The following is a 25960-nucleotide window of genomic DNA, read 5'->3' as shown; positions in this document are numbered from 1 at the left end:
CCTCTGGGGAGCTCGATGGATCCCGGACACCCGGGCCCCTCCCCGGCGCCCCAAACTGGGGCGGGGGGGCCTGGACCTGGGGGCTGTGATGCTGGGGACGCAAGCTGGGGCAGGGCTGGCTGCGATCACCCCCCTCCCCACCCCATGCCCTTGTCTGGGGTTTGGCTGCCCTGGCAGCTCCAGGCAGCAGCTGCGCGTGCGAGGAACGCGGTGAGTAAGGCTCACACGTGTGTGTGTGTGCGCGGTGACAGGGACACGGTGTGCTTCATGCTTGGGCCAGGACAGACCCCCCCCCCCCAGCCCCCCTGCCCAGAGGCAGCTGGACACAGGAGCCCTCCGAGCTGGGCAGCTACCAGCCCCACGTGAGACCCCCCGCAAGCCCCTGGCAGAGCAAATGCCCCCGGCGCAGGACCCCCCACCCCAGGCCATCGGTGCCCCCGTGCCCACCCCCCAGTGACGTGGCCTGGACACGGATCCAAGTGCTGAGAAATTTCCTTTACCGAGTGACAACGGAGAACCAGGAGAAGGAGCAGGCTGGCACCCCGGGGGGCAGGAGGGGTGGGGGGCAGTGGGCGGGCGCAGGGTCCGGGGTGCCCGCCTGCGTCCGCGCTCGCGGCCGGGTCGGAGCCGAGGGCCACGGGGTTGGGGGCGGATGGCGAAGGACAGGCCCTCCTGGCACTTGGCGGCACGGGCACGTGCCTGCGGGTGCCGCCGGCAGCTCTCCCGTACCCCCGGGGACTGAATAAATAAATAAGCAAGCACAGGAAGGGGCTGGTCGCTGCCCCCCCAGGACTCCCCGAAGCTAACCCTTATCTCGAGGGTCTCCAAGCCCCCCCACCCCGTGGCTGCAGCTCTCTTTGGTGGAAGTGACGTTATTGCAGCAGGTCCGGCGGGGAAGGGAGCCACGTGCAGGACAGTGCCATGCCGGGTGGGGCTGGGGGTGGACCCGTGTGCATTGCTCTGTTGCCCCCCCCTCCCCAGCTGGGTGAGGGGCAGGGGCTGGTGGGGCAAGACTGGGACCCTGGGCGGGTCCCTGGTAGAGAGAGGGGGTGACCCCCCTGCCAAGTGCTGGAGATGTCCTTGGGCCCGTGCCCAGGGTCGGGGGCTGGCATGGGCGGACTCACCGGGGGCAGCGACCGGGCCGTGCCGGGGGCGGCTGGAACACGGGTCTGCGGCTGTCGTCGTGGCGGGGCGGGGGGAGCGGGGAGGGGTAGGGTGGGGGTGCCCACGGACACGGGCACCTAGGCGGGCAGGGAGCAGGTGCAGGCCTTCTTGAAGCAGGGGACCAGGAACAAGGCGGCAGCCGCCACGGCGAAGAGGAGGATGGGCTTCAGCCCGCCGGCCGGGACCTGCGGGGGGGCACGGGACGGTCAGCACCCGGACGGCCAGCCTGGCCCATGCCCCGTGTAGGACGCCCGGGACCCCCTTGCCCTGCCCTGCCGGCCCCTGGGCACCGATCCTGGGCGCCAGTGATCACCCCCTGCTCGTCACTGGGGGGACAGGCCCTGCCTGAGATCCCCCCAGCAAAGGGAGCGGGTGCGGGGTTTGCATTGGCACCGCAGTGGCAGGCTTTGGGGGCACAAACAGAGGGAAGGGGGAGAGGGGCACGGGACATGGCCCGGGCAGGGCACACAGAACGTGCAAAGCACACGGCACGTGCAGAGCTCATGGCACATGCAAAGCACGCAGCACAGGCAGGGCACATGACATGCACAGCTCATGGCATATGCAGGGCACCTGGCACATGCAGAGCTCGTGGCGTACACAGAAGACGTGGCACGCGCAGGGCAGCGAGCAGCTGGGCGTGCACGGGGAGGCAGGCGGCAGACGCCCCGGCGCGTACTGTACCTGAGCAGCCTCACGAGGTCTCGGCCCACCAGCACCAGAGCAGAGCCACTATAACCACCAGTCCCACGAGGGGCAGGGAGAGGACGGGGGCGCCGGCAGTGGGGCGCGGCTGGGGGGCGGGGGGCAGCGGCAGCCCGGGAGCGGGGAGGGGGCCCGGAGAGGAGAGAAGAGACACAGAGAGATTAGCCGGGGTGGGTGGGGGTGCTCGTGGGCTGGGCCCCACGGCCGTCTGGGGCCGACGGAGACGTACAGGGCCGGGCACGGGTGCACAGGGGGCCCTGCTGGGGTCTCCGGGGCTTGGGGGTGGGGGGGGCAGGGCTGGAAGTGCTCGTGGGCACCGGCTGACACGCCAGCAGCATGCCACAGGCACCGCCCCCCGGTGCCACCTACCCGCCCGCCGCAGGGCACGGTGCCGTTGAGGCGCAGGATCTCTTCGCGGCACAGGCGCAGCTCCTCCATCAGCTGCTCCCGCTCCTGCCGGCTGGCCTGGTACAGCCGCTGCAGCTCGCGCAGCTCCCCCTGCACGTCGTCGCACTGCCGGGGGGGGGTGGGGGCGGGTGAGTGGCGCAGCGCCTGCACCGCTGCGGGCTGCCCCACCGGGCCCGCGGCCCCTGCTGCCCCCGGTACCTTGCTCTGGGCCAGCTGCGCCTTCTCCTCCTCGCTCTGCAGCTGGAAGCGCAGCGTGACCTCGGCCTCGTCGCCGTCCCGGCTCCGGGACCTGGAGCCGTGGGCTGCCCGCTCCGCTGCGGGCCTGAAGGAGATGCTGCTGGACGGGCGGGGGCTGGCGCGCCGGGGAGAGCGGGACCGCCGCGGGGGCCCGTCCACGTCCAGCAGCTTGGTGGACTCCTCTGACTTGGTCCTGGCCCTGGGGCGGGAGCCCGGGGTGGGATCAGCCCTGCACCAGCCCCGGCCCGAGTGAGATCAGCCCCGTCGTCGTCACAGCGCAGCTGGGCTGGGGGGTCACGTCCAGTCTGGCCCCCCTGCTCCAGCCAGCGTCACCCCGTCCGCCACCCCAGACGTGGCCTGGTCCTGACCCCAACCCCGTGCTCAGCAACGAGGCCCATTGCCCCAGTCCCCCTGGTCCTGCCCCAGGTGAGGCCAGGGAAGGGGGCTGGCATCTCTTGGCGTGTGTGTCCACGCCCCAGGTTAAGTGTGTGCTGGCCTGTGTGTGTGTGTGAATTTATACCCCAGCACCCTTCTGCTGCCAGGCCGTGGCCCCACTGCAGAGGGAGGGGAAACCCCCCCAGTCCAGGCTAGGCTGAGCAGGGGGAGACCCTCGAGAGAGAGGGCAGCAAGCAGGAGCCCCACAAGTCCCGTACGGGAGGCACGCCGGCATGGGGTAATGGGACATGGGGTCCTGGCTGCCCGCCCCGGCTGGAGGCGATGCCCGCAGTGGTACCCCCGGTGCCCGGCCTGACCCTCACCTGTACTCCTGAGCCTCCAGCTTCTCGAGCTGGTGCACCATGACCTTGTTGCTCTCCTGCAGGGTCTGATACTCCTCCAGCAGGTCCCGGTACTGTCCCCGCAGCACCTGCAGCTCCTCTGTGGGCACATGGGCCTTGGCTCAGCCGGTGCCGGCACTGCTGCGCGGGACCCCCTCCCCAGGCGCCAGCAGCCAGGGCATGAGCCCAGTGCATCCCAGTACTCTGGTCCTTTGCCCCCCACTACTGCCCCGCGGCACAGCGCCTGCTGCTGGACCCCCGCCCTCCCCGGGCCGCGGTACCTTGGAGCGCGGCCACCTCCCGGGGGGCCACGGCGTCGGCGCGGGGCCCTCCCTTCATGCGGATCTCGGCCCGCAGGCTGGCCAGCTCCAGCTCGTAGTCGTCGCGCAGCACGTGGGCGCGGTGCAGCTCGGCTCGCAGGCGGCACAGCTGCTCCTGCAGCGTGGCCACCTCGTTGGCGTGCAGGGCAGCCGCCTCCTCCGTCGCCTGCCGCAGCCCCCGCAGCTCCTCCTGCGCCTCCTGCAGCTCCTGCTCCACCTCCTCCAGCTCCGAGGCCTTGGTCTCCTGCAGGCAGTTGAACTCGTCCTGCAGCGTGTGCATCTGGGCTGGGGGGCGGGAGAGAGGGTCAGACCCCCCCATGCCGCCCCGTTGCTCCCAGCCCTGAAATGCGGCTGCTTCTGGGGAGGGCGGTTTGGGACGGGAAGCGAACCAGAAGCTGGTGGCCGAGGGGATTTAGGAACCATCGAGGGGAGGGGTCACGGGGGAGCAGCCACAAAGCAGCAGGTTCCCCCCCAAAACCAACCCTCCTTTCCCTGAGAACTGCCCAGGCCCAGGCTGGGGGGTCCCAGCAGTGGGGGGGGGCACAGGAGGGGGGTCCAGCACTGATGAGTCTCCCCGGGGCCACGGGGTGGGGGAAGCCACACCTAGGGTCCCCTAACACCCAAAATGGAGCCCGATCCCGGGTGCAGTGGAGTGGGGAAGACCCTTGAAGCCAAGGCGAGGAGGTGCAAGGGGGTCCCTAGACCCCCACGTGATGGGGGGCACCAAGGGGCCTGGCCATAGGGGCAGCAAAAGGGGGGTCACAGGAGCCGGGGTCCCCGGGAGCACTGGGCAGTCCAGGGACCGGCAGTGGGGGGAGCTGTGGGGTGTCGGCGGGGCCAGGGCACCCCAGGGGACGCCCCGGGATTTCGGGGGGCTGCCCCAGGGCTGGCAGTTGGGGCCCGGGCCCCGACTGTCGGGGTGCCCGGGCGGGCAGGTGTCGGGGTGCAGGGGTGCCGCGGCGGCAGTTGGGCCCAGCCGGGGGGCCAGTCCGGCGGGGTCGCCATGGCGGGCGGCAGTTGGGGCCCGGGGGCGGGGGTCCGGGGGCCGCGGCCCCGACACTCACTGCCCACGGACGGGGAGGGCGTGAGCTCCATGGCGGTGTCCGCTCGCCCCGCTGCCGCCCGGGCCCCGCTTAAAGCCGCGGCGCTCGGAACCCGGCCCCCCGGGTCAAGGCGGACGACGGGCCTGGGGGCAGGGGGCCTGGCCGGGCGAGGGTCCGGCCCCTCGGGCTTGGTGGGTCCCAGCCGCGGTGAGAGCGGCGCCAGGAGACGTGCTCCGATGTGCGTGGACTCGTACGCAGTGCATGCACGCGTACAAGCAGGCACACGCAGAGAGGCACGTGTGCATGCACTCGCACACAGTCATATATGCAGAGACCTGCCTATCCACACGAGTGCACACGCACAACCAGGCACGCATATGCATGCGCACAGGCAAGCGTGTGCGTGTATACACACACACACGTCCACACACAGGCACACACACAGACCCACATCCACAGGTAGGCGCACACAGACACACGCGCACAAAACACACAGAGGAAAGCGTACACACACCTCCACAAGCAAGCAGGCACGTGCACACACATGCATACACAGGCACACATCACCACACAGGCACTCATGCATGCACAAAGGCATGTGTGTGCACACACAGGCAGGCACACATACAGACAGCAACACACACATAACCCTGCACACACAGAGGTGGGCACATGCCGACAGCTATTCCACCACACACTCGTGGGTGGGCACACACAGAGGCACACATGTATGCACAGGCACACACACACACACATGCAGGTGTGCACAGGCATACACACACAGGCACATGTGCACACTCACACAGAGACATGCACACACATTCACACAAACATGCACACGCACGCTAGCCCTCTCACTACAATATTAGCAGGCAGAGCGGGGAAGGCCTTGGAGGTTAACAACAAAACATCAGCATTATTATTACTATAATAATCGTTGCTGTTGTTACTAATATTAATACTATTAATACAAATAAACACGTCTTAGTTATAAATCTGTAGATTTATAATTTATAAATGTATGAATTATAAACCTATAATTATAAATCTATAGAATGTCAGTTTATAATTCTAAATCTATATCTTTATCATTTATACATTAATAACACAATATTAACCATAGATAATATTGATATTATTAATAGTAATGATAATATTAAGATGATAAAATTAGTAATAGCAGTAAGACTACTATCCTAATCATTACTGTAGTCAGGTCAGACCAGGCCAGGTCTGCTACCGTTATAACAGCAGACGGAGCTACCTGCAGCTGTCGATGCCAAGAGCCGAGCAGCAGGAAATAGCCAAGCAACCTCTATGATGCCGATGGGTTTGGGTGGAGGAGCTACCTAGAGGGGGTACTAGGCCTTGCCCTTGGTGGAGGAATTGCCACTGAAAGGCCAGTAAAGTGCTGACCCACCGCGGTCTGCCTGCCTCGTTTGGTGCATGGGGCTAGACCAAAAGTCAAAAAACAGACAGCAAATCAAGTACCAGGCAACAAGACACGAAACCTTACAACCTTCCGGCCGGGAAGCTGGAATGTCAGGTCCGTGTGTCCTGGCATGGAGAACAATTTATAATCAGGGACAGTGTCTGGAAGACCTCACTGATGGACTGAGAGCTGCAAAAACTTCACATTGATATTGCAGCCTTTCGGGAGACGAGACTGGCCAACTCAGGCTCCGTTCGTGAGGCCAGCCACGCCTTTTTCGGGGAAGGCAGGGCTGCACAAGACACTCGCCGACGCGAGGTCGGATTCACAGTCTGCAACAGGCTGGTCAAAACCATCGAGACCCCCCGCTTCACCATCAGATCACATCATCTCGCTCCGACTACAGTCAACTGACGACTGTGGTAACATTAATACCTGTGCACCAATGTTACAGGCAAGTTCAGATAATAAAGATCACTTCTGCGATGCCCTGTCTCAAGTCATCGGGCACCTATGGTCAAACGAGAGGCTTTTCGTCGTAGGGGACTTCAGTGCTCGAGTAGGCGCACGTCACGACCCTTGGCCACCCTGCCTGGGACATCACAGCATGGGGAAAATGACTGAAAATGGCCATCGTCTTCTGTAACTCGGCACTTTAAACCATCCATGTATCACTAACACCTACTTACAAGCAAAGAACGTCAAAAAGGATCACGGAGACACCCATGATTTGGCCACGGGCATCAATTCAACCTCGTGACCACCAGGAGGAAAGACCTGCCCACAAGTATCACGGTGCAGACTGTGACACAGACCACTCTCTGACTGTCAGCAACGTGAAAGCGATACCAAAGAAGCTGCGTAGAGCCAAGTGTAAAAGTCAGCCAAGAATTAACATATGCAGCACAAAGGACCGAAGCAAGCGCCTTGACTTTCAAAGGACCTTTGAGCTAGCTCGTCTATGAAAGTAGCAACTGTAGATGCAAAAGGAACTTGGAGTGGAATAAGAGCAATCATCCAGGAAACAGCCACAGAGATATTTGCGGAGAAGAAATTATCAAACAAAGACGGGTTTGAGGCACACCCGGAAGAGATGATACCACTTGTTGAAGCCAAAAATACAGCCTGCCTGAAATGCAACCAGAATCCAGCAGAAAGGCGGAGGCCATGGCAGGGTGGACTGGGCTCTCCAGCCTCGGTTGGCAACCGGGCTAGGAGTTGAGCCCCCGAAAGGCAAATGGATGGAAGATTTCCTTTGTACTGCAGCCATCCTGGCTCCAAATGTACCGGCTTCTGCCTTTCCTTTGGGATCAATCAGCTAGGCTGAGAAGGGGACGTTGATATATGGGCAACTCAAGTGTCTGCGTACCAACTGCCCAGGCCACTGCAGCCAAAACTGAATGGAGAGCACGCTCCATCGCTGCCACTTGTAAAGGCTAAGCTGAAGCACGCCAGGGCAATGGTACAGAAGTGGATTCAGAGCAGGGAGTGAACATGATACCCTCTTTATACCAACTGCAAGAAAAATGCAGAGAACAAAATAAACCGCTGTACATAGCCCGTGTCGACCTGATGAAAGCCCCTGATACCGCCAGCAGAGCAGGCTTGTTCAAGGTCCTGGTAAAGACCGCATGCCCCCAGCGTCACTCAGCACGATACGCTCCTGCCATGAAAACACACGGGCCGCAGTTCAGTTTGACGGAGCAACCTACATCAAGGAGGAATACCCATCCTCACCAGTTAGCAGAGTCAGAGAAGGGCACCTGGAAGTGCTCTGGGTTAGAGTACGAGGCAGTCGAGGGGAAAGAGACTTAACGGCGGGGTCTACTACAGACCCCCCGACCACGGGGAAGAGCTCGACCAGGAATTCTTAGGTCAGCTCACGGAGGTCGTTAGGTCCAAGGATGTGACCATCCCGGGGGACCTGAACTTCCCAGACATCTGCTGGGAGGAGCAGGCAGCCAGGTCTGACCGCTCATGTAGGTCCCTAGCCCAAATGCAGGACCTCCATCTAACCCAGGAGGTGCACAGCCCCACCACGGAGATGCCTTGTTGGAGCTGGTGCTGGCCACGGGCGACGACCTGGTGCGGGGGCTCGACCCCCTGGGCGACAGCGATCATCGCCTGCTGGGATTCACCATCCAGCGCAAGGTGGCAAAGGCCGGCAGTAAGGCAGCGGCCCTAGATTTTAGGAGGGCAAACTTCAATGAGCTAAGGAGGATAGCTGGGGAAGCGCTGAGGTCCCGGAGGGGAGGGGAGCCGGGTGTCCAAGGAGAGTGGTCTCCTTAAGGAGACGATCCTCCAAGCCCAAACGAACGTAATCCCAACGAGGATCAAATTGGGATCAAAGAGCCCCCACGGCTCACCAAAAGCTTCCAGGGGAGGCGCACCCAGACCCAGGGTCAGGGAGGATCTAGTCAGGGAACATCTGGCGGGACTGGACATGTTCAAGTCAGCCGGTCCGGACGATCTCCACCCCCGAGCGCTCAGGGAATTAGCTGCGGTCATTGCGGGACCCCCGGCACGGCTGTACGGGCACTCGTCGTGCTCTGGTGTGGTGCCGGAGGACTGGAAAAGGGCCATTGTGGTTCCCATCTTCAAAAAGGGAGGAAGGAGGTCCCAGGGACCTACAGGCCAGTTAGTCTTAGCTCGATCCCGGGGAAGCTTTTTGAGAGAGTTATCCTGGCGCATGTCCACGAGGGGCCGGGGGGAGATCATGCTGAGGGGCAACCAACACGGGTTCATTAGGGGCAGGTCCTGTCAGACCAACCTGGTGGCCTTCTACAACCAGGTCACCAAATCCTTAGCTGCAGGGGTAGCAGTGGACATCGTCTTCCTGGACTTCCGGAGGCCTTCGACACTGTCTCTCACCCCGCTCTCATTAAGAAACTGGGGGCTGTGGTGTGGACACCCCCACAGTCAGACGTGTCGCCAACTGGCTGGAGGGCCGCACCCAGAGAGCGGTGGTGGACGGGTCACTTTCGACCTGGAGGGACGTGGGCAGTGGGGTCCCCCAGGGCTCGGTCCTCAGGCCCGCACTGTTCAACATCTTCATCAGCGATTTGGATGAGGGGGTGAAAAGCACCCTGTTCAAATTTGCTGATGACACTAAGATGTGGGGGGATGTGGGCACGCTAGAAGGGAGGAATGGGCTACAATCAGACCTAGACAGGTTGCAGGGGTGGGCGGATGAGAACAGGATGGGATTCAACACCGACAAGTGCACGGTGCTGCACCTGGGGAGGAACAACCGGCACCATACCTACAGGCTGGGGAACTCCCTTCTCATCAGCACAGAGGCGGAAAAGGATCTTGGAGTCATCATTGATGCTGAGATGACCATGGGCCGGCAGTGTGGGGACGTGGTCAGGAAGGCCACCCGCACCTTGTCGTGCATCCACAGATGCATCTCGAGCAGGTCCAGGGAGGTGATCCTCCCCCTCTGTGCAGCGCTGGTCAGGCCGCAGCCGGAGGACTGCGTCCAGTTCTGGGCGCCGCACTGCAGGAGGGATGTGGACAGCATGGGGAGGGTCCCGAGGAGGCCACTCACATGATCAGGGGGCAGCAGGGCAGGCCCTACGAGGAGAGGCGACAGGTCCTGAACCTGTTCAGCCGCCACAAGAGAAGGTTGAGGGGGGATCTTGTGGCCTGTTACAAACTAGTCAGGGGGGACCAGCAGGCACTGGGGGAGTCCCTGTTCCCCCAAGCACTGCCAGGAGTGACCAAGAACAACGGTCACAATCTGGCAGAGGGGAGATTCAGGTTAGATATCAGGAGGCGCAACTTCTCGGTCAGGGCGGCTAGGGTCTGCAACCAACTTCCAAGAGAAGTGGTGCTGGCTCCTGCCCTGGGGGTGTTTAAGAGGAGGTTGGATGAACATCTGGCTCGGGACGTTTGACCCCAGTACTCTTTCCTGCCATGGCAGGGGGTCGGACTAGATGATCTGCTCAGGTCCCTTCCGACCCTACAAACTATGAAACCTCTGGGAGTTTTCAGATGAAGAGTGAAGTGAAACCGGGTTGGGTTCAGGTGCCCACCCCCTTCAGGGTCTTCTTTTCTATGCTGCTGCATTGCACATTTGATGGCTTGGAGGAAGGCATACACCTTCACAGAAGATCAGATGGCAAACTCTACCATCTATCGCGTCTAAAGGCCCAGACAAAAGTGAGGCACACACTCAACAGAGAGCTCCTTTTTGCTGACGATGCTGCTCTCACTGCCCATGAAGAAGGCGAACTACAAAGGTGATACTCAAGTATCGCCTCTCCCATGTTTGCAGGATGTTTGCCCTGACCATCAGCTTCAAGAAGATACGGTGTTTCCTGGTCACCATCTATCAGCCTTGACAATGCACCTCTAGAGGCAGCGAACAAATTCGGCTACCCTGGATCTACAGGGAGTGACGACCTATTGCTGGATGAAGAGCTAAATGTGAGTACTGGAAAGGCAGCTACCACATCCAGTAAGCTTCCAAACGAGCCTGGAACAACACAAAACTCACAATCAAAACTAAGCTGCTTGTGTACAAAGCCTGCACCCTCAGTGTCCTTATGCATAGCAGTGAGACATGGTCAACAGATGCATATCAAGAAAAGAAGGTGAAAAGCCTACACTTACAACGCATCCCGGAGACCACGCGGCAAGACAGAATCACCAATACAGGGGTCATCGCCAAAGCCAACCACTGCTGCACAATTAAAACAGTGGCACCTACGCTGGCTCGGCCGTCTGCGTGGGAAGGAAGACGAATGCATCCCAAAAGACATCCTGGTTGGGCAAATTGCAGGTGGGGAGAGAAGAGCAGAGTGCCCAAAACTGCTCTTCAAAGACATCAGCAAGCAGGGCATGAAGGCTTCTGGAATCGACCCAAACCTCTGGGAGGGCCCAGCAGGAGACAGGGCAAAGCGGCGCTCCCTTCTCAATCATGGAGTCCAACATCCTGACGAGAAATGATCACCACAGTGTCACCAGAAACGTGACCAGAGAAAACAGCCCATTAGCACGGTAGCCCCTAACACCGTGTACACCTGTGACCGCTGCGGCAGGACCCGCGAGTCTAACATCATTTACAAGAGAAAATGCACTGCCAGGCAGCGGAATCGCTGCAATAGCCAGTGTCGCTTGCTGATGAATGCATCATACGCAATTTCTTTGTTGTAATTATTGTTGTTGTTGGTATTAATTTTAGAATTTAGAGTTTTGTCCCAAAAGGCTCAGAGCAGCTGTCGATACTGTAAAAGCTGCCATGGGCTGAGCCAGACCCGGGTCCGTCGCGCCGTCTCCGGTGTCACTGGGCAGAGAGCGGAGCTGGAAGGGACGGGGTCCAGGCCGGTCCGATGCAGACGCCGTGCCCCTCACTCCCTGCTCCAGAGCGCCCTGCACCCCTTTCCTCCAAGCCTGCGTCCAGTCCCGGGTGGATCTGGCTGAGCTCTCAGCTCCCGCCACAGCTGGTGGCCACGAGCCCCACTTTAATGCCACGCGGGGGGAAAAGAGAGGCCTGGTGTTCATGTCCAACTGCTGGCTGCTCGGTCCACGCTGACCCCTCGTCCTTGTCCGGGGAGAGAGGAGCAATGATCGATCCCCAGGGACTCTCTTCGCCATTAAGTGTGTTGTAAGCCCGTCTCCTGTCCCCCTCTAGCGTCTCTTTTCTGAACTGACCGGACCAGGCCTCTTCAGTCTGTTGTCCTAGGGAAGCCGCTCCAGCGCTCCTCATCCTCACTGCCCTGCTCTGCACCTGCTCCAGCTCTTCTCTCTCCTGCCGGGGGTGCGGGGACAGAGCTGGGCACCGCATGCAAGCTGCGGATGCCCCACAGATTTATGAAGAGCAACCCCCTGCACCGGGGCAGGCTGGCGGTGACGGGCTGGGCAGCAGCTCTGCAGAAAAGGACCTGGCGGGCAATGGCTGGGGGACAGGACTGGCGAGGAGAGGCTGAGCGAACTGGGCTGATTCAGTCTGCAGAAGAGAAGATTCGGGGGGTTTGATAGCAGACGTCACCTCCCTGCAGGGGGGCTGCAAAGAGGATGGAGCTGGGCCGGTCTCAGTGGGGGACAGATGACAGGACAAGGAGCAATGGGCTCAAGCTGCAGCAAGGGAAGTTGAGGTTGGAGATGAGAAAAAACTGTCTCATGAGGAGGGTGGTGAAGCACTGGGACAGTCTCCATCCTTGGAGGATTTTAAGGCCCGCCTTGACAGTTGGGGATGGTCCTCATTTGAGCAGGGGGCTGGGGTCAGATGACAGTGTCTAGAGACTGATGTCTGTCTGTCAAATCCACCAATTTGGGGTGTTGGTGCTTTGGAGAGATTAGCAGGGCAAAATCACCCCAACACCTTGTAGCTGGGGGCGTGAGATGCCTCAGCCTCGAGGGAAGTATCCTGTGTTGGCCCAGGGATGTCCAGAGGGGCTAGGAGCCCGTGCCCATTGATAGCACCCATGCCCGGCCCCAGCAGGCCTGAATCTCTGGGGCCGTTGATGGGCTCTGGACATGCATCTCTGTGCCCCGGCCCTGCCGCCTGCCTGTGCACAAGCCCTGGGCAGCTGAGCCGCGTGCAGCCTCGGCACCTGCCGACAGCAGATGTGTGCATGTGTGCACATGCGGGGGTGTGTATGGTGTGTCAGGCAGCACAGTGGGTATTAATAGCCATACACACAAGCACACACACACCCTCACACCAGAGGCAATGGAGTCCTGCAGTTATAAATAGCATCCCAGGGGACTGGAAACCCCATTACAAACTGGGAATAACATAGAGCAGGGACACGGGGAGCGAGGGGCAGAGTGATGCCAACGTAAAGGAACTGGTGGGTATTTGTAGGGCCGTCGGGGGAAGGACCTCCACATGTCACATCTAGTCTGAGCCCTGCCCGAGGCAGGATCAGCCCTGTGCAGACCAGACAAATGCATACTCTAACCTTGGATTGTGCATTTGTGCAAAACTCCAGAGTCAACCGTGACACAACACAGACAACACACCCAAACTCTACCCCTGGGAAAGCAGGGGGTCGCGGCCGCCAACGTCCTGCTGCTGCTGGGGGGGGTCACAGGAGCTGCAGGGAGCCCAGGCCGAGGCCGTGCCCCTGCTGCAGAGGAAGGCAAAACTCCCCAGTGCACACCGGTCTGAGCAGGGGGAAATCCCTTCCTGCCCCAGGGCAGCACGGGGCTGAGCCTGAGCGCAGGGGCAAGACCCTCCCGCCAGGACCCTGCAGGGTTGGTGCCAGCAGGAGCATGGGCTCAGCCCCATCCCCAGCCAGGGCTGCAGCAGCACCAGCACCAGCACCTCTGGGGAAGGATTAAAACCCCAACACATGGAGCACAACATGGGGGCTGCAACCAGCACAGCCCAGAAGCCTGGGAGATCCCCATAGACGAGCACCAGCATCGCTGCAACTTCCAGCCATCGCTCCGCGTCCTGCTCTGCAGGACACGGCGCATGCAACCGCGGTTCACACGCAATCAGGCACGCTGTCCCGTGCTTTCCCTTTTCTTTCTGGCAGCGCTTCAAGTATGTGCAGGCTGCTCTCACGCTCCCTCTTGAGTGCCTTTTCCGCCAGCTGAACATATCCAGCTCCTTCAGCCTCTCCTCTAGGATTTCCTTTCCAAACCCTTCATTGTCTTTATCACTCGCCCTGGCCCCTCTCTCACTTCCCCACGTCCTTCTTAAAACAAGGACCCCAGAACTGCACACAAGACTGTAGGTGAGGCTTGATCGGAGCTGAGTAGAGAGGCACTATCGCCTCCCGTGTCTTGTGCCTAAAGCTTCTACCGATGCACCCCAAAACTGCATCCGCTTTTTGCATGGCTGCACTTCACTGCAGCCCCTGCCTTGAGCCTACTTCACCCTTGGGAATGAGACTCTGCTGCCCCGGGAGGTCCTCCTAGACACGCCTGTACTCCCAGATGTGCCCAGTGCTGGGGGAATCTCGCTGAGCTGTCAGGCATCTGCCTGCAGTGAGGAGCTCTGTTGGCTCCATGCATCCCCGGAAGCACACAGCCTAGCTCTGCAGTCATGTCATCCCCCCATGCACGGATGAAAGAGCTTATAAAATGAGGCGGGATTTGCAGAATGTCCTCAGCAACCCAGAAAGACAAGAAACCCAGGAAGCAGAAGAGGTGCAGGGCACTGGCAGCTGCATGCAGCAGAGGCTTTGGGGTCTGGCGGGGGGGATCCGACGGGTGAAAGGGGAGTCAGCAAACCTAGCCTAGCTCCCTGTCCGGGTCAGGCCCTCACACCGCCCCCAGCACTGAAAAACCAGGGGTACTGTCACATTTTTCCATGCCCTGTGCAGACAAGATCCTCCCAGCTGAGCCCCAAGGGTTGCTCTAAGTTACCCCAACCCATGAGAAGAATAAAAGGTTCCCTCTCATTGGCTGGTAACCAGCAATGCGCGTTGGATGGTGACCAGACATAACCGTGACATTGCAAGGGGTGCCTCTTCTTGCTCACCCGAATCACAGATAATCACGGAGTCACGGCACAGCCGGGCTGGCACGGCCCCGCAGGGATTCACCTCCAGTCCAGCCCCCTGGCCGAGGCAAGATCAGCCCCATCCAACCCCCCGCTCCACATACATCCTGGTTCGATCGGGTCCTGACACTGCACTCCAGCCCCGGGCACAAGGAAAAGGCCCATTGTGCAGACACTGAGAGCCCCCAGCCCAGCCCCAGGTGATGCTTGGGGACAAGTGCTGGCAGTGCCCTGCAGATGCCAGGGGGCTTCAATGAACTCGAGAGACCCCAGGAAGAGGCTGGGCCTCCTACTCTAGAGAAAGGCAAACCCCACCAGTTGGTGCTAATCTGACTAGGATGTAGAACCCCTTCCCGCCCCAGTGCAGTGCTGGGCTGAGCCTGAGCGTAGGCGCAAGACACCCTGCGGGGTTGGTGCCGCAAGCAGCACTGGCACTAGCGTCCCCCCCTGAGATTTGTGCCGAGCTGCACTTGGACGGAAGGTGGAATCTGATTCCAAATGGCAGTTTTAACATTGCTCCCAGGTAAATCAGAGACAACAAGGATGGGAAGGGACCTCAGGAGGTCACATCCAGTCCAACCTCCTGCTCAAAGCAGGACCAGCCCCAAATATATCAACCCAGCCAACGCTTTAATCAGCCGGGCCTTAAAAACCTCCATTCATATCATTTTCAAGCCCAGGCACAGGTTGGGAAATTGGATTTCCATGCTGCTGTGCGTGTTTTGGGTCCTTTGATGTGGGCCCCCCAATGCACAAAGGATGTGGAGACATTGGAGAGAGAGTCCAGTGGAGGGCACTGAAAATGGTTGTGGGGCTGGAGGACAGGACTGGTGAGGAGAGGCTGAGGGAACTGGGCTGATTTAGTCTGGAGAAGAGAAAACTGAGGAGGATTAATAGCAGCCTTCACCTCCCTGCCGGGGGGCTGCAAAGAGGACGGAGCTGGGCTGTTCTCAGTGGGGGCAGATGACAGGACAAGGAGCAATGGGTTCAAGCTGCAGCAAGGGAAGTTGAGGTTGGATATTAGGAAAAATGTTCTTGCTAGGAGGGTGGTGAAGCACTGGAACAAGCTCCCCAGAGAGGTGATGGACTCTCCATCCTTGGAGCTTTCACTCATTCTTCGGAGGAAATAAAGCAGGCACTGTGTGTAGTTGGTGAACAGGACTGGTGGGTCTTGGTCACCTCATCCTACAAGATGGGACCTAGTCAGGGGTAGATCCAGGGGGTGCTGTCACTCCCCGCTTTGATTTCGGCACCACCCAAAGTGTAAAACCAACTACTTGGAAGAGGTTGCAGCATTTCTATTCAGGTAGCCAAGAGTGGCAGCTGCCTTCATGGTTGACTATTCCCTATCTCTTCTCTCCATGGGTATTAACAACCCTCTCGTCTTTCCAATACTCTTGCTGTTCCACTAATCAACCTTTCCTTTCTTCTGCAAAGTAGCCATCTATGAGCTGCTCTTGGTCACGGAGCTCCTCTTTCACAGACCTGCACACTGGTTTCACTTCTAGTGAAACACCTTAACTCCGCTGCGCTCATATTAACTCAGGGTGTAAAAATGACTGACAGCAAAGTATCAGAGGTGCTGTCAAACACTCAGGAAAGCCTGATTTTGTTTTACAAATATGAATACGAGATGGACATTACTGTCATGACTACCAGGATGAAACAACGTACTTTGACTATTTTTTCCCTAGTCTTTTGCTGTTTTGTTTTTTTTTTAGAAATTAATACAGAATCTAGCAAATCAGGGCACATTCCAAAAGATATTTTTGCTTTGCTCATAAGCTGAATAATATAGCACTAGGCCCTTCGCCTATTAGCAACGCTTCGAGTTTCATGTACAAAGAAGAGCTGTGCTATATGGGAAGATGCCCCACACCGCCTGCACCAACCGTTTAAAGTCCTAAATCCCCCCACAGAGCTAGTAGAGCTCATCCTCTCTCATGCACCAGGTTTATATGTTGCTCAAACTCTTTTCTTCCAGCTCCCCGTTTGCTCCTCAGCTATGTTGTTCCACCAACCGATGTGAATGAATGGAAGGAAATAATTCCCCCTGCACCCGAATGACAGGGGTTTTCTTGACAAAGCCTGGCTTTGTGACTCAACAACTCAGCCGCTGAGCTAGTGACTGGCTCTGTGACCATCCTGAAACCAGACTGCCCTGCAGGACACTGTCCTGATTTCATGTGAACGCTTAGCAGGGTGCTTAGGTCAACACCTCAAGCCTCATGTTCGAGGCCTTCATTGTTAAAAAAACAAAAAAAGAGTTCATTTAAGAGGCTGAAACACAAGATCGCAGCAAAGCCCCAGGCTGGATTCACCCCTGGGACCCGCCTTCCTGGGCCTCGCTCAGGTACTACCTTTAGGTCAGTGGGGACCGGCCTTTTTGGCACGTGGGCTACAAGTTAGCTCCACATCCTTCCCCTCCTACTGTCAGATCTGCTGCTCAGGTTTTTGTCCCCTGCCCTGTGCCCCAGCAGTTGATCAGCTGTCTGCTCCATGCCCTGCATTACCCAGCCTGATCCACTGCTCTGCTTTCTGTTCCATGCCCTGCATTACCCAGGTTGATCCACTGCTCCGTTTTCTGCTCCATACCGTGTTCCCGGCCTGATCGACTGCTCTGGTTTCTTCTCCCTGCCTGATCCACTGCTGTTTTCTGCTCCCTGCCCCCTCTCCGATCTGCCACGTGGCACACACAGAGGCAGCCCAGGCCGCATGTGACACACGTGCTCCATCCCGCAGGCAGCTGGGCCGGGGGGCTGCAATTCCGGGGTTGGAACAAGACCCTTCCCCAGTGCCCTCACTGCCCTGCCTCCAGCATAGGAGCCCCGCAGAGACCCCCATCACTCTGGGGGGATCCAGCTGTGCTGGGGCAGTGACTTAGACCCCCACAAAGCCAGGCCTGTCCCGGCATAGATCCCTTTACTCGCCTAGCAAGGGGCTCCACTCTGTGCCCAGGGGTGTGAGCCCAGCCTGCAAGTGGCAGCACCAGGGCAGCGAATAGAGGCAGGCTGGCAAGGCAAGGCCCTGCCTAGCACCGTGCTGGCTTTGTCCAGAGCCTTCCTGCCCTCACGGCCCGTGGCTAGTCCCCTGGCGCCTCTCACCAAGATGCTCCTGGCTTCTGTTGCATGCTCCCTTCCCCCTGGGCTCTCGCGCTGTGCTTCCACATCATCCTCTGCATGATATTCCCATCCTCCTCTGTCCCAACAATGCCCCCCATGGCTGTCACCCCCTGACCAGCAAAAGGCACGTGGGAGCACGCCAGTGACCTGTCCTCGCCAATACCACCCCACTGTGATGCACTGGGGCCAGCTCTCTGCACGGATCCCCGCTGGAGGATGTGGGACTGGAGACATGGTAGAGGAACTGTCTACACTACATCCATGGGGCTGCCAGGACCCTGCTGCTGCACACCTCGCCAGGCTGCACAGGATGGAGATGCCCCTCAGCGGCCTCCACGGGAGACCCAGAGCTTGGGGAGCCGGGAGTGCAAGCACCACAGCCTATAGCAGGGCACGACCCAAGGGGCACGGAGAGGCTCAGAGGCCTGAGGGCAGCAGCTGGGTGGTCAGGAAGGAAATTCATAGCGGGTAGGAGGGCCGTGGCAGGAATGCAGGAGGAGAGGACCCCTCCCTGGACTGTGGTTGGGGGCAGGGACCGCGGGGACAGTACCTTGGAGCCTCTGGATCTGCTTGGTGAAGATTTCAGCCTGCCGGGCACTGGCCAGCCGCTCGTCCTCCAGCAGGCCTGTGAGAGAGCACGCGTCAGCCAGCCCACAGGAGCCCCGGGAGGATGCCCAGCCAGGGAGCCCGCACCATCCTGCACAGCACCGGGGGCTCCCGACAAGCTGCGCTGGCACCGTCACCCCGGGACCTCGTCCCCCGCTGGCCCCAAGGCCCCTGGGCCACTGCTGATGAGTACAGCCCCCAGCCCCTCCTTGCTGGTCCATACAGCCTCCACTGCTCCCCACAACTGGTCCATACAGCCCCATATCATCTGGCCGGTCTGTGCAGCTCCTCCCCACCGGTGCAGACAGCCCCCCGTCGCCCGGGGTCTCACCCTGCAGCTCGAGGGAGTCATCCTGGTGCTTCAGTGCCAGCTCCCGCGTCTCTTCCAGCTCCTCCAGCAGCTGCAGCATCTGGGCCTGCAGCGCTTCCAGCTCCGGCTCTGTCAGCGCCAGGCCCAGGCCAGGCACCTCCTCCTCCCCGGCCTCCTCTTCCTCCTCCTCTGCCAGGCCGGGGCCGGCCGCATCGCCTGGGGGCACAGCCCGCGGGTTACAGTCCTGCCTGGCAGCGACGCCCAGGCACAGCCACGCTGCAGCAGCCTGCTGACCGGTTAGGGCAATGGCAGGGGGCACACCCGTACCCCCATTGCCCCAGGGGCTGCAGTGGTGCTGGGGGCGTAGAGCAGCACCTGGCTCTACCCTGCTGCCCCAGCCCTGGCCCCAAGCCACCCGGCTCCTGCAGCAAGGCTTCATGGGAATTGGGGTTCATCCCCCACGGGTCCCACAGACCAGGGCTCCCAGCCAGACTCCATCTCCCATGATGCAGGATGCTGACAGCCTGCCACCCCATGGGGTTCCTGGTGCATCATGGGGGATGTAGTCTAAGGGCAAGCAGGCAGCCCAATGCATCATGGGAGGTGTAGTCCTGTGGCAAGCAGAGATGGCCCAGGTGCACCATGGGATTTACAGTCCAACCATGCAGGGAGCCCAAGGCTGAACTCTGTCTCCCACGAGGCACCGGGAGGGCCCAAACCATTGCCCCTGGGGCCGGGACCAGGTCCCAAGTCAGATGGGTGACTGCAGCCCAGCTGCTCTGCACCCTGGGGTGGAAGCCCCTGCCTGGGGCGGGGGGACAACCGGCAGCACAGGCCCTGTTGCAGGCAGCAAAGGGGGCAGCTCCGTGGGGGCAGGTGCAGCTCAGGGCTGTCGGAGCAGTGACGGAGGCACCAAGGGCACCCCCGGGGGCAGAGATCACAAGGACAGGGGGCAGCGGCCTGGGCATGGGAGTGGGATGCGGGTGCTCTGTGACTTGATGGTCACATCTCGGCCGGAGGGCCGCACCCAGAGAGCGGTGGTGGACAGGTCATGTTCGACCCAGAGGGACGTGGGCAGTGGGGTCCCCCAGGGCTTGGTCCTTGGGCCTGCGCTGTTCATCATCTTCATCAGTGACTTGGACGAGGGGGTAAAAAGCACCCTGCTCAAATTTGCTGATGACACTAAGATGTGGGGGGATGTGGGCACGCTGGAAGGGAGGAACAGGATCCAGCAAGATCTGGACAGGTCACAGAGGTGGCGGATGAGAGTAGGATGGGATTTAATACAGACAAGTGCAAGGTGCTGCATCTGGGGGGGAACAACCGGCACCATACCTACAGGCTGGGGAACTCCCTTCTCATCAGTGCAGAGGCAGAAAAGGATCTTGGAGTCATCATCGATGCCAGGATGGACATGGGCCGGCAGTGTGGGGACGCGGTCAGGAAGGCCAGCCACACCTTGTGCATCCACAGATGCATCTCGAGCAGGGCCAGGGAGGTGATCCTCCCCCTCTGTGCGGCACTGGTCAGGCCCCAGCTGGAGGACTGCGTCCAGGTCTGGGCGCCACACTTCAAGAGGGATGTCAACAGCATGGAGAGGGTCCAGAGGAGGCCACTCGCATGGTCGGGGGGCAGCAGGGAGAGGAGAGGTGACGGGCCCTGAACCTGTTCAGCCTCCACAAGAGAAGGCTGAGGGGGATCTAGTGGCCGTCTACAAACTGGCCAGGGGGGAGCAGCAGAAACTAGGTGAGGCTGCGGTCCCCCAGGCACCACCCAGGATAGCAAGGAATAATGGCCACAAAATGACTGAGAGCAGGTTCAGGCTGGACGCCTGGAGACATGACTTTACGGTTAGGGCTGCCCAGCTCCGGAGCAGGCTCCCAGGGCGGGAGCCCGGGCTGCGGGTTGGGAGCGAGGGGCACCACTGCCAGCACTGGGCAGCAGCAGGGCCGGACGGCAGCGGGGCGCTGGGCACCAGCTCACAGCCCCTGGACGCAGCGCACGGACAACGGCGGTGGAGCCGGGGCCGCGACTTCGTTCATCCTTTACCCCGGGGGCTAGCTGTAACAGCTGTACTTAGCAGTGGGCACCCAGCAGGTGTCAATCACACCCCCGTTCCCATGGTGACCAAGGGTGGCCCAGTGATGTCAGCTGTCCCCGGGGGGGGGGGGTAACACGGCCCCTCGGTGCCCCCGGCCCTCTCGCTCTGAAGCTCCTGCTGGCAGCGAGGCACTGCTGGGCCTGGCACCGCTGCGGCCTGGGGGTGCCCCAGCCCCCCCCAGCCCTGCGCATCACCCCCACAGCTGCCCCCCAGCTCAGTGCCGCGCCCAGCCTGTGCCCCCAGAGCCCCCACGGCCTGGGCCCGGGGTCGGGGCTCCGCAGGGGGAGGGCCTGGGAGGCCTGGATCCCCCCCAGTAGGGGAGGGGTCTGGGGGCTAGATCCGGACGCCTGGTACTCCCCAGCTGGGGGGCTCCCCGCCGGCGGATGGCAGGGGGTGCGGGGTGGGGGCCGACTCGGGGGGGCCCGGCCCCGCTCCCGGGGGCACTGCTGGGGGTCCGGACCCCGCGGTCGCCCCCCCCCGCGCGCATCGGGGCCCATGACGTCACGGGGCGCCGGGGCCGCACTGACCTGCGCGCTCCGCCGCCTCCATGGGCTCCGGGGCCGGGCCGGGCCGGGGCGCGCGGGGGGGCTGCCCGGCTGCAGCCGCACGTGGAGCGCCGCCCCCGCCCCGCCCCGCTGCAGTGCGGGATGCAGCTGCTTCTGGGGGGGACCCCCTGCTCCGCCCCCGCCCCCGCCCGGCCCGGCCCTCCTGCCCGCTCGCGGCCTCCGGCACGGACCAGGCCTCCAGAGGTGGCCCCAGCACCTCTGCGACCGGGGCGGGCTCAGCCAGGCCCCGGGCAGCACCCCAGCCCTCCCGCCAGCTCCCTCCGCCGCGCGGGGCAGAGCCGGGGCCCGGGGCAGCTCCGACCCTGAGGTCTGGGGCCAGAGCGGGCTCGTCGGGGATTCGAACCGGAGACCGGGGACCCCCACAGCCAGACTCCCCGCACCACCGAGCCAGGGAGGTCCCCGGGGCCGGTCTGTGCGACGCTGGGCCCGGCCCCAAACCCGCCCCCGTGTCCCCGGGCCGCGGTCACGTGGTGGCACCGCCCCGGCCCTTCGTGCCGGGCGCCACACTCCCGGCGCCGGGCAGCACCCCGGGGCGCCCCAGCCCCGGCCCCGGCCCGGGGGGCCCTGCGGGAGGCGGGGCGGGGCTAGCCGCTTCGCCTGGCAAGCCCGGCTTGGAAAAGGACTCTTCGGATTGGTGGAACCTATCCACCAATCAGATAACAGCTGGGCGGGGCTTGCGCCACGCCTGCCGGGGGCGGGGTGGGGGAGCTGATTGGAGACTGCGCGTTGCGCGCCGGCTTCAGGGGCGGGGCCTCCGGTGGTTATAAAAGCGCTGGGCGCGGGGCACCGCGCAGGCGTATTGAGGGGTGGTGTGTTGCTCTGTGGAGAAACCGCCGCGCCGGTGCGGGGATTGCGACCCCGGGCTGCTCGGGTCCCACCCGGTGCACAGGTCGGTGCAGGCAGCGTGGGCCCTGCGGACGGCTCGCGGCTGCTGGAGCTGGCTCCGGCTTTAGGCCGGGTCCCCGGAGCCCTGCGGCGTGGCTGAGCACTAGACCGAGCGGCCTCGTGCGCAAAGCAGGGCCCGGGAAGGGGAAGGATCCCGGCGTGAGGCGGGGGATCGGAGCCGGTGAGGGCTCGGCTCCCGCAAGAGCTCCCTGGGTGCTCGGGGTCTAGGGCCAGGGTTGCAGGGGAGGAGACCCCAGATATACCCCGGGGAGGGTTGTCTGGACCCCCAGGGGCCTAGGGGAGAAGACCCTGTCCCTTTGAGGGACCAGGTGGTTGGAACCGAGATGGGTATTGTTATATTTCCTATTCAGTATCTAGTGTTAGTGTTGGTGTTGTACATTGTTGGGTGTGTTAATTCTGTATAATGGGTGCTGTAAGGATGTCTTTAGTAGCTAAGCCACTTGTGGTATAAACGTGCTGAACTGACTGTCCTGGGATCCACCCCTCTCCTGGGCCTGGGGCACGGGGACTTGCCCGAATGCCCTCCCTAGGGCAGACTTCCTCCTGCTAACGTGCCTCTTATATGAATGTTTGTATCTATACCCGTAACTGTGCATCTTAAAGTTTTATATATACATGTTTGTAACTCAGTAATATGTAAATAGTTAAGGAGTTTGGGCCTGGGGAACTCTGTAGAGGAATCCGCCCAAAATTCTAGCATCCCTCCCACAGCCCCCTCCTGCCTACCTGTCCCATCCAGGTTACAACGTGTGCGTACACAGGCTGGCCTTAGGCATTGCTGGTGAGCCCCCCGGGCTGGTCGGCAGAGAAGGAGCAGAGCGACCCAGCAGAGCTGCACAGAAGCAAGTTCATGGAAGGGAAAATGAGGCATGGGGGGGACAAATTGAAGGCCCCCAGTGAGGGAGGATGCTAGGGCTGGGGCACATCTTAGATGTGTATGCTCTGAGGAGAAACCACATCTCCCGGTGCATTGCATCCTGGGTATGCTGATGAGCCCCTCCCAGTGGACTGATCTGCTGTGCAGTATGGTAATGCTGGGTGCGTCTACATGAGATTGCAATGGGATTAGGGAAAGGTGGTAAGCAGGTGTGCTGGGGTGCAGATGCGTTTATTGTAACAGGTGCTAGGAGTATACACACATGCACGCACGCGCGCGAAAAGCAGGCGGCCACATGATCACCATCTGTGTTCTCTTGCAGAGGCTGAAGAGATCTCTCATAACTTGGGCTGGAAGACCCTCCTACGCCATGTGGAGGCACCAAGTTCCCTGGGGCCCTGGGCCTGTGCCCTGATTTGGGCTGTAGATAGTATCTACATGGGGTTAAATGTATGGGTTTCCCTGCCTCAGTTTCCCTTTCGTGTACCATTGGTTACTCTGGCAAAGAATGGGTTAAGGAGGATATGACTTACAGCGGTAGGGAAGGGGTGGTGGGGGTGGGCCACAGCACCTGGGAAAGGGGCTGTCAAGATGGCAGTGGGCTGGTTCACATATGGAAGCACAGAAGAGCAGCGCTGAGTAGGAGCCCAGCACTGAGAGCCCTGCTGTGTCTGGCACGCACTATCACTCACTCTGCACATGGACACACCAACACAAGCACACTCTCCCTCCTGTCATGAACACACACACCCACCCTCCCTCCCTCACACAGGCACAAAAGGTTTGCCTGCCACGGACTGTCCTCCACCCCCACCCCGTGCCTCCCACCCATGCCCTGACCAAATGTCCAGGATTTGCTGTGCTCCAGGACGGGGAGAGGGGGAGGTGATTGCAGGCAGCAGGGAGTCTGCATCTCCACAGCTGCAGGCAGGGCTGTATGTGCTCCCCGCTGCCTCCATCGCCTCCCCCTGCTCCCACTCCCCGAGTAAAGGGAAATTCTGGGCAAACTGCCTTGACAGCAATCAAAGGGCTTCAAAACGGGGCAGTGTCCAGGGGAACAGACATAGGGAAACTGTATTTATGCAGCACAAGCTCACTTGAGGAAAAGCATTATGGAATATAAAATGTTACAAAATACACATTTTATATACCCATGGGTTCCTGCAGACAGAGGCTCTGGAGGCATCAGTCCTGTTCAGTCTGCTTCCAAATCCACTCAGGGAAGTGGGTGGTCCTCAGCACTGTCATCTTTATTCTGGCAGCCTGGGGGCACGTGGGGCTGGGCCCCCATGCGCAGAGAGCGACAGCCCCACACCGTGGCTCCCACCCAGCCCCACTGCACAGGCCACAGGTGGAGGGAGGGAAGCATGAGTAGCTGCCACCAGCAGAGCCCCGGGGATGACAGAGCCAGGCCCAGCCCGATCCCCCAGCCCAGCCCTGCGGCGGGCACTGTCCCTGGTGTCCCCTGGGTTGGGGCAGAGACACGGCACTGGTGATACTGCCTCTGTCTTCGGCTGCCTCCTCCCTCCTCAAGTGTTTGAGGCTTAGGTGGACTCTGAATGACCTAGAAAACAAGTGGGACGAGCCTGTGACTTGCCATTCAGGTGCGCGGGTCCAGTCCCCAGCAGAACTGGAGCATCTGGACATCTCCATGCCCGGGGCAAGGCGGCAGGCTGCACCCACCTATGGGGGCACGGGTGGGTGGGGATGGGGGAATGCAGGTGCCAGGCTGAAGCTGACTCAGGACGTGGGGTCTGCAGCTGGGAGATGGGATCGGAGCTGGGGGAGTTGGTTTAGGGTTGGGAGCGTCCGCTGCCGCACTCGACACTGCGTGTGACTCTGGGCCATGACATGAGCCCGTGTTCCCCTCCAGGCGGAGAGCTCTTGGTGTCGTCCCCTACCCCCTGCGGTGACCGGAGGGGATATTTCCAAACCACCCAGAAATCGCCACCTGCACCTGACTAGCAGTGTGTGTGGGAGGGGAGCGCAGCAGCCCCCGGGTGTCACCACTGCGGACTTGCCCCGCGCTGCCCGGCCCACACGCTCCTACCTTGGACCCGCAGCCGCCCGCTGGACCTGGACTTGGGCTTATTCATGGCGTCGTGCTGCACGCGGCACAGGTACTCCACCCCGTCGTCCTCGGGCCCCGCGGGGGGGAGGCGCAGCTCGGACACCACGCTGAAGGACTTCCCGTCCGGCGCCCGGCTGGGGGTGGGGGTGTGGATCCTGTGGGGGTCTGAGCTCTCCAGGGGCCTGGGCTCCTTCTCTCCTGCTCCCTTTCGCAGCCACGTCACTGCCAACTCCCTGGGGTAAAACCCCGAGATCAAGCACCGCAGGGTGTCTGGCTGCCCCAGGACCAGGGCCTGCGGGTGGGAGACCTCCCCCAGGTCCGGAGGGCGTGGATGGCAGGCTGCAACAGGTGGGAGCACTGTGTCAGCGAGATGCCCCTGTCCCCGGGCACCAGACACATGCCCACCAATGCCCTGGGCGGCCTGAGCCCAGCTCCTGACAGCCTCTGCCGTGGGCTCCCATCACCCTGCCAGTGCGACCCCAAACGTGCCCTGGGTGGGCAGGGGCCGGCTCTGCTCGGGGCTACGGGACTTCACCCCCACACGCTGAACTGCCCCCTCTCCCTCACCTGCACTTTCCTCCCCAAGGGGTTGGGCCAGGATGCCCCGGGGAGCAGCAGGACTGGCATTACCCTGTGGGGCAGGGAAGAGGGGAGAAAGAAGCACGGCCATGGGAAGGAGCAGGGTGCCCAGGTGCTGCACCCAGGGCTGCATCTTTCCCCCTGTCCTGCCAGAGTCCTTGTCCCGGGGGCTAAAACGGATCCCTGGAGGGGCCTGGAGCGAGGGGTCAGGCAGGGCCAGGGGGTCACAGCCCTCTGGGCTGGGCTGGGCGACAGGCGGGTCTGCTCCCCTAT

The 25960-nt window shown here is 61.3% G+C and overlaps 2 protein-coding genes across 5 annotated transcripts in view; both read right to left on the bottom strand.

Annotated features, from left to right (window-relative positions):
* Positions 1-1108: 1108 nt before the first annotated feature.
* CCDC136 (coiled-coil domain containing 136) lies at positions 1109-21836 on the bottom strand. Of its 4 annotated transcripts, XM_090041328.1 has the most exons (9): positions 21216-21835; positions 18609-18803; positions 18222-18296; positions 3572-3895; positions 3273-3390; positions 2476-2743; positions 2239-2382; positions 1849-1957; positions 1214-1349 (listed from the first exon to the last, which is right to left on the bottom strand). In XM_090041328.1, the coding sequence occupies exons 1-8, from the start codon at positions 21235-21237 to the stop codon at positions 1859-1861; spliced, it is 1245 nt and encodes a 414-aa protein (XP_089897454.1). In that variant the 5' UTR covers positions 21238-21835; the 3' UTR covers positions 1214-1349; positions 1849-1858. The 4 variants fall into 4 exon arrangements, with proteins under 4 accessions (XP_089897456.1, XP_089897453.1, XP_089897455.1 ...); XM_090041330.1 differs by lacking the exon at positions 1849-1957 and having other exon boundaries at positions 1109-1349; positions 2476-2599; positions 21216-21836; XM_090041327.1 differs by lacking the exon at positions 1849-1957 and having other exon boundaries at positions 1109-1349.
* Positions 21837-24085: 2249 nt separating this feature from the next.
* The window catches only part of LOC149865316 (uncharacterized), a 180631-nt gene continuing 178756 nt past the window's right edge, over positions 24086-25960 (bottom strand). Inside the window, exons 12-13 of the mRNA XM_090046312.1 lie at positions 25088-25447; positions 24086-24601 (exon numbers count right to left, since the gene is read on the bottom strand). Of these exons, the coding sequence (XP_089902438.1) occupies positions 24582-24601; positions 25088-25447 (380 nt within the window). The 3' untranslated portion in view covers positions 24086-24581. The remainder of the gene's footprint in view (positions 24602-25087; positions 25448-25960) is intronic.

The sequence above is a fragment of the Crocodylus siamensis genome, chromosome 4, assembly GCF_052110815.1.
Source record: "Crocodylus siamensis isolate JL-2025a chromosome 4, ASM5211081v1, whole genome shotgun sequence".
Lineage (NCBI taxonomy): Eukaryota > Metazoa > Chordata > Crocodylia > Crocodylidae > Crocodylus > Crocodylus siamensis.
The sequence above is the reverse complement of the archived record's forward strand: the minus strand, read 5'-3'. Positions and strand labels throughout refer to the sequence as shown.

What these genes read in the sequence shown, in the direction of transcription:
- CCDC136 (XM_090041327.1), bottom strand. Translation starts at nt 21,237, where the DNA reads ATGGAGGCGGCGGAGCGCGCAG. An exon ending in GGAGGTGGCCGCGCTCCAAG is followed by an intron (nt 3,391 to 3,571) that starts GTACCGCGGCCC and finishes ATGTGCCCACAG; the next exon opens with AGGAGCTGCAGGTGCTGCGG. An exon ending in CTGGAGGCTCAGGAGTACAG is followed by an intron (nt 2,744 to 3,272) that starts GTGAGGGTCAGG and finishes GGGCTGGTGCAG; the next exon opens with GGCTGATCCCACCCCGGGCT.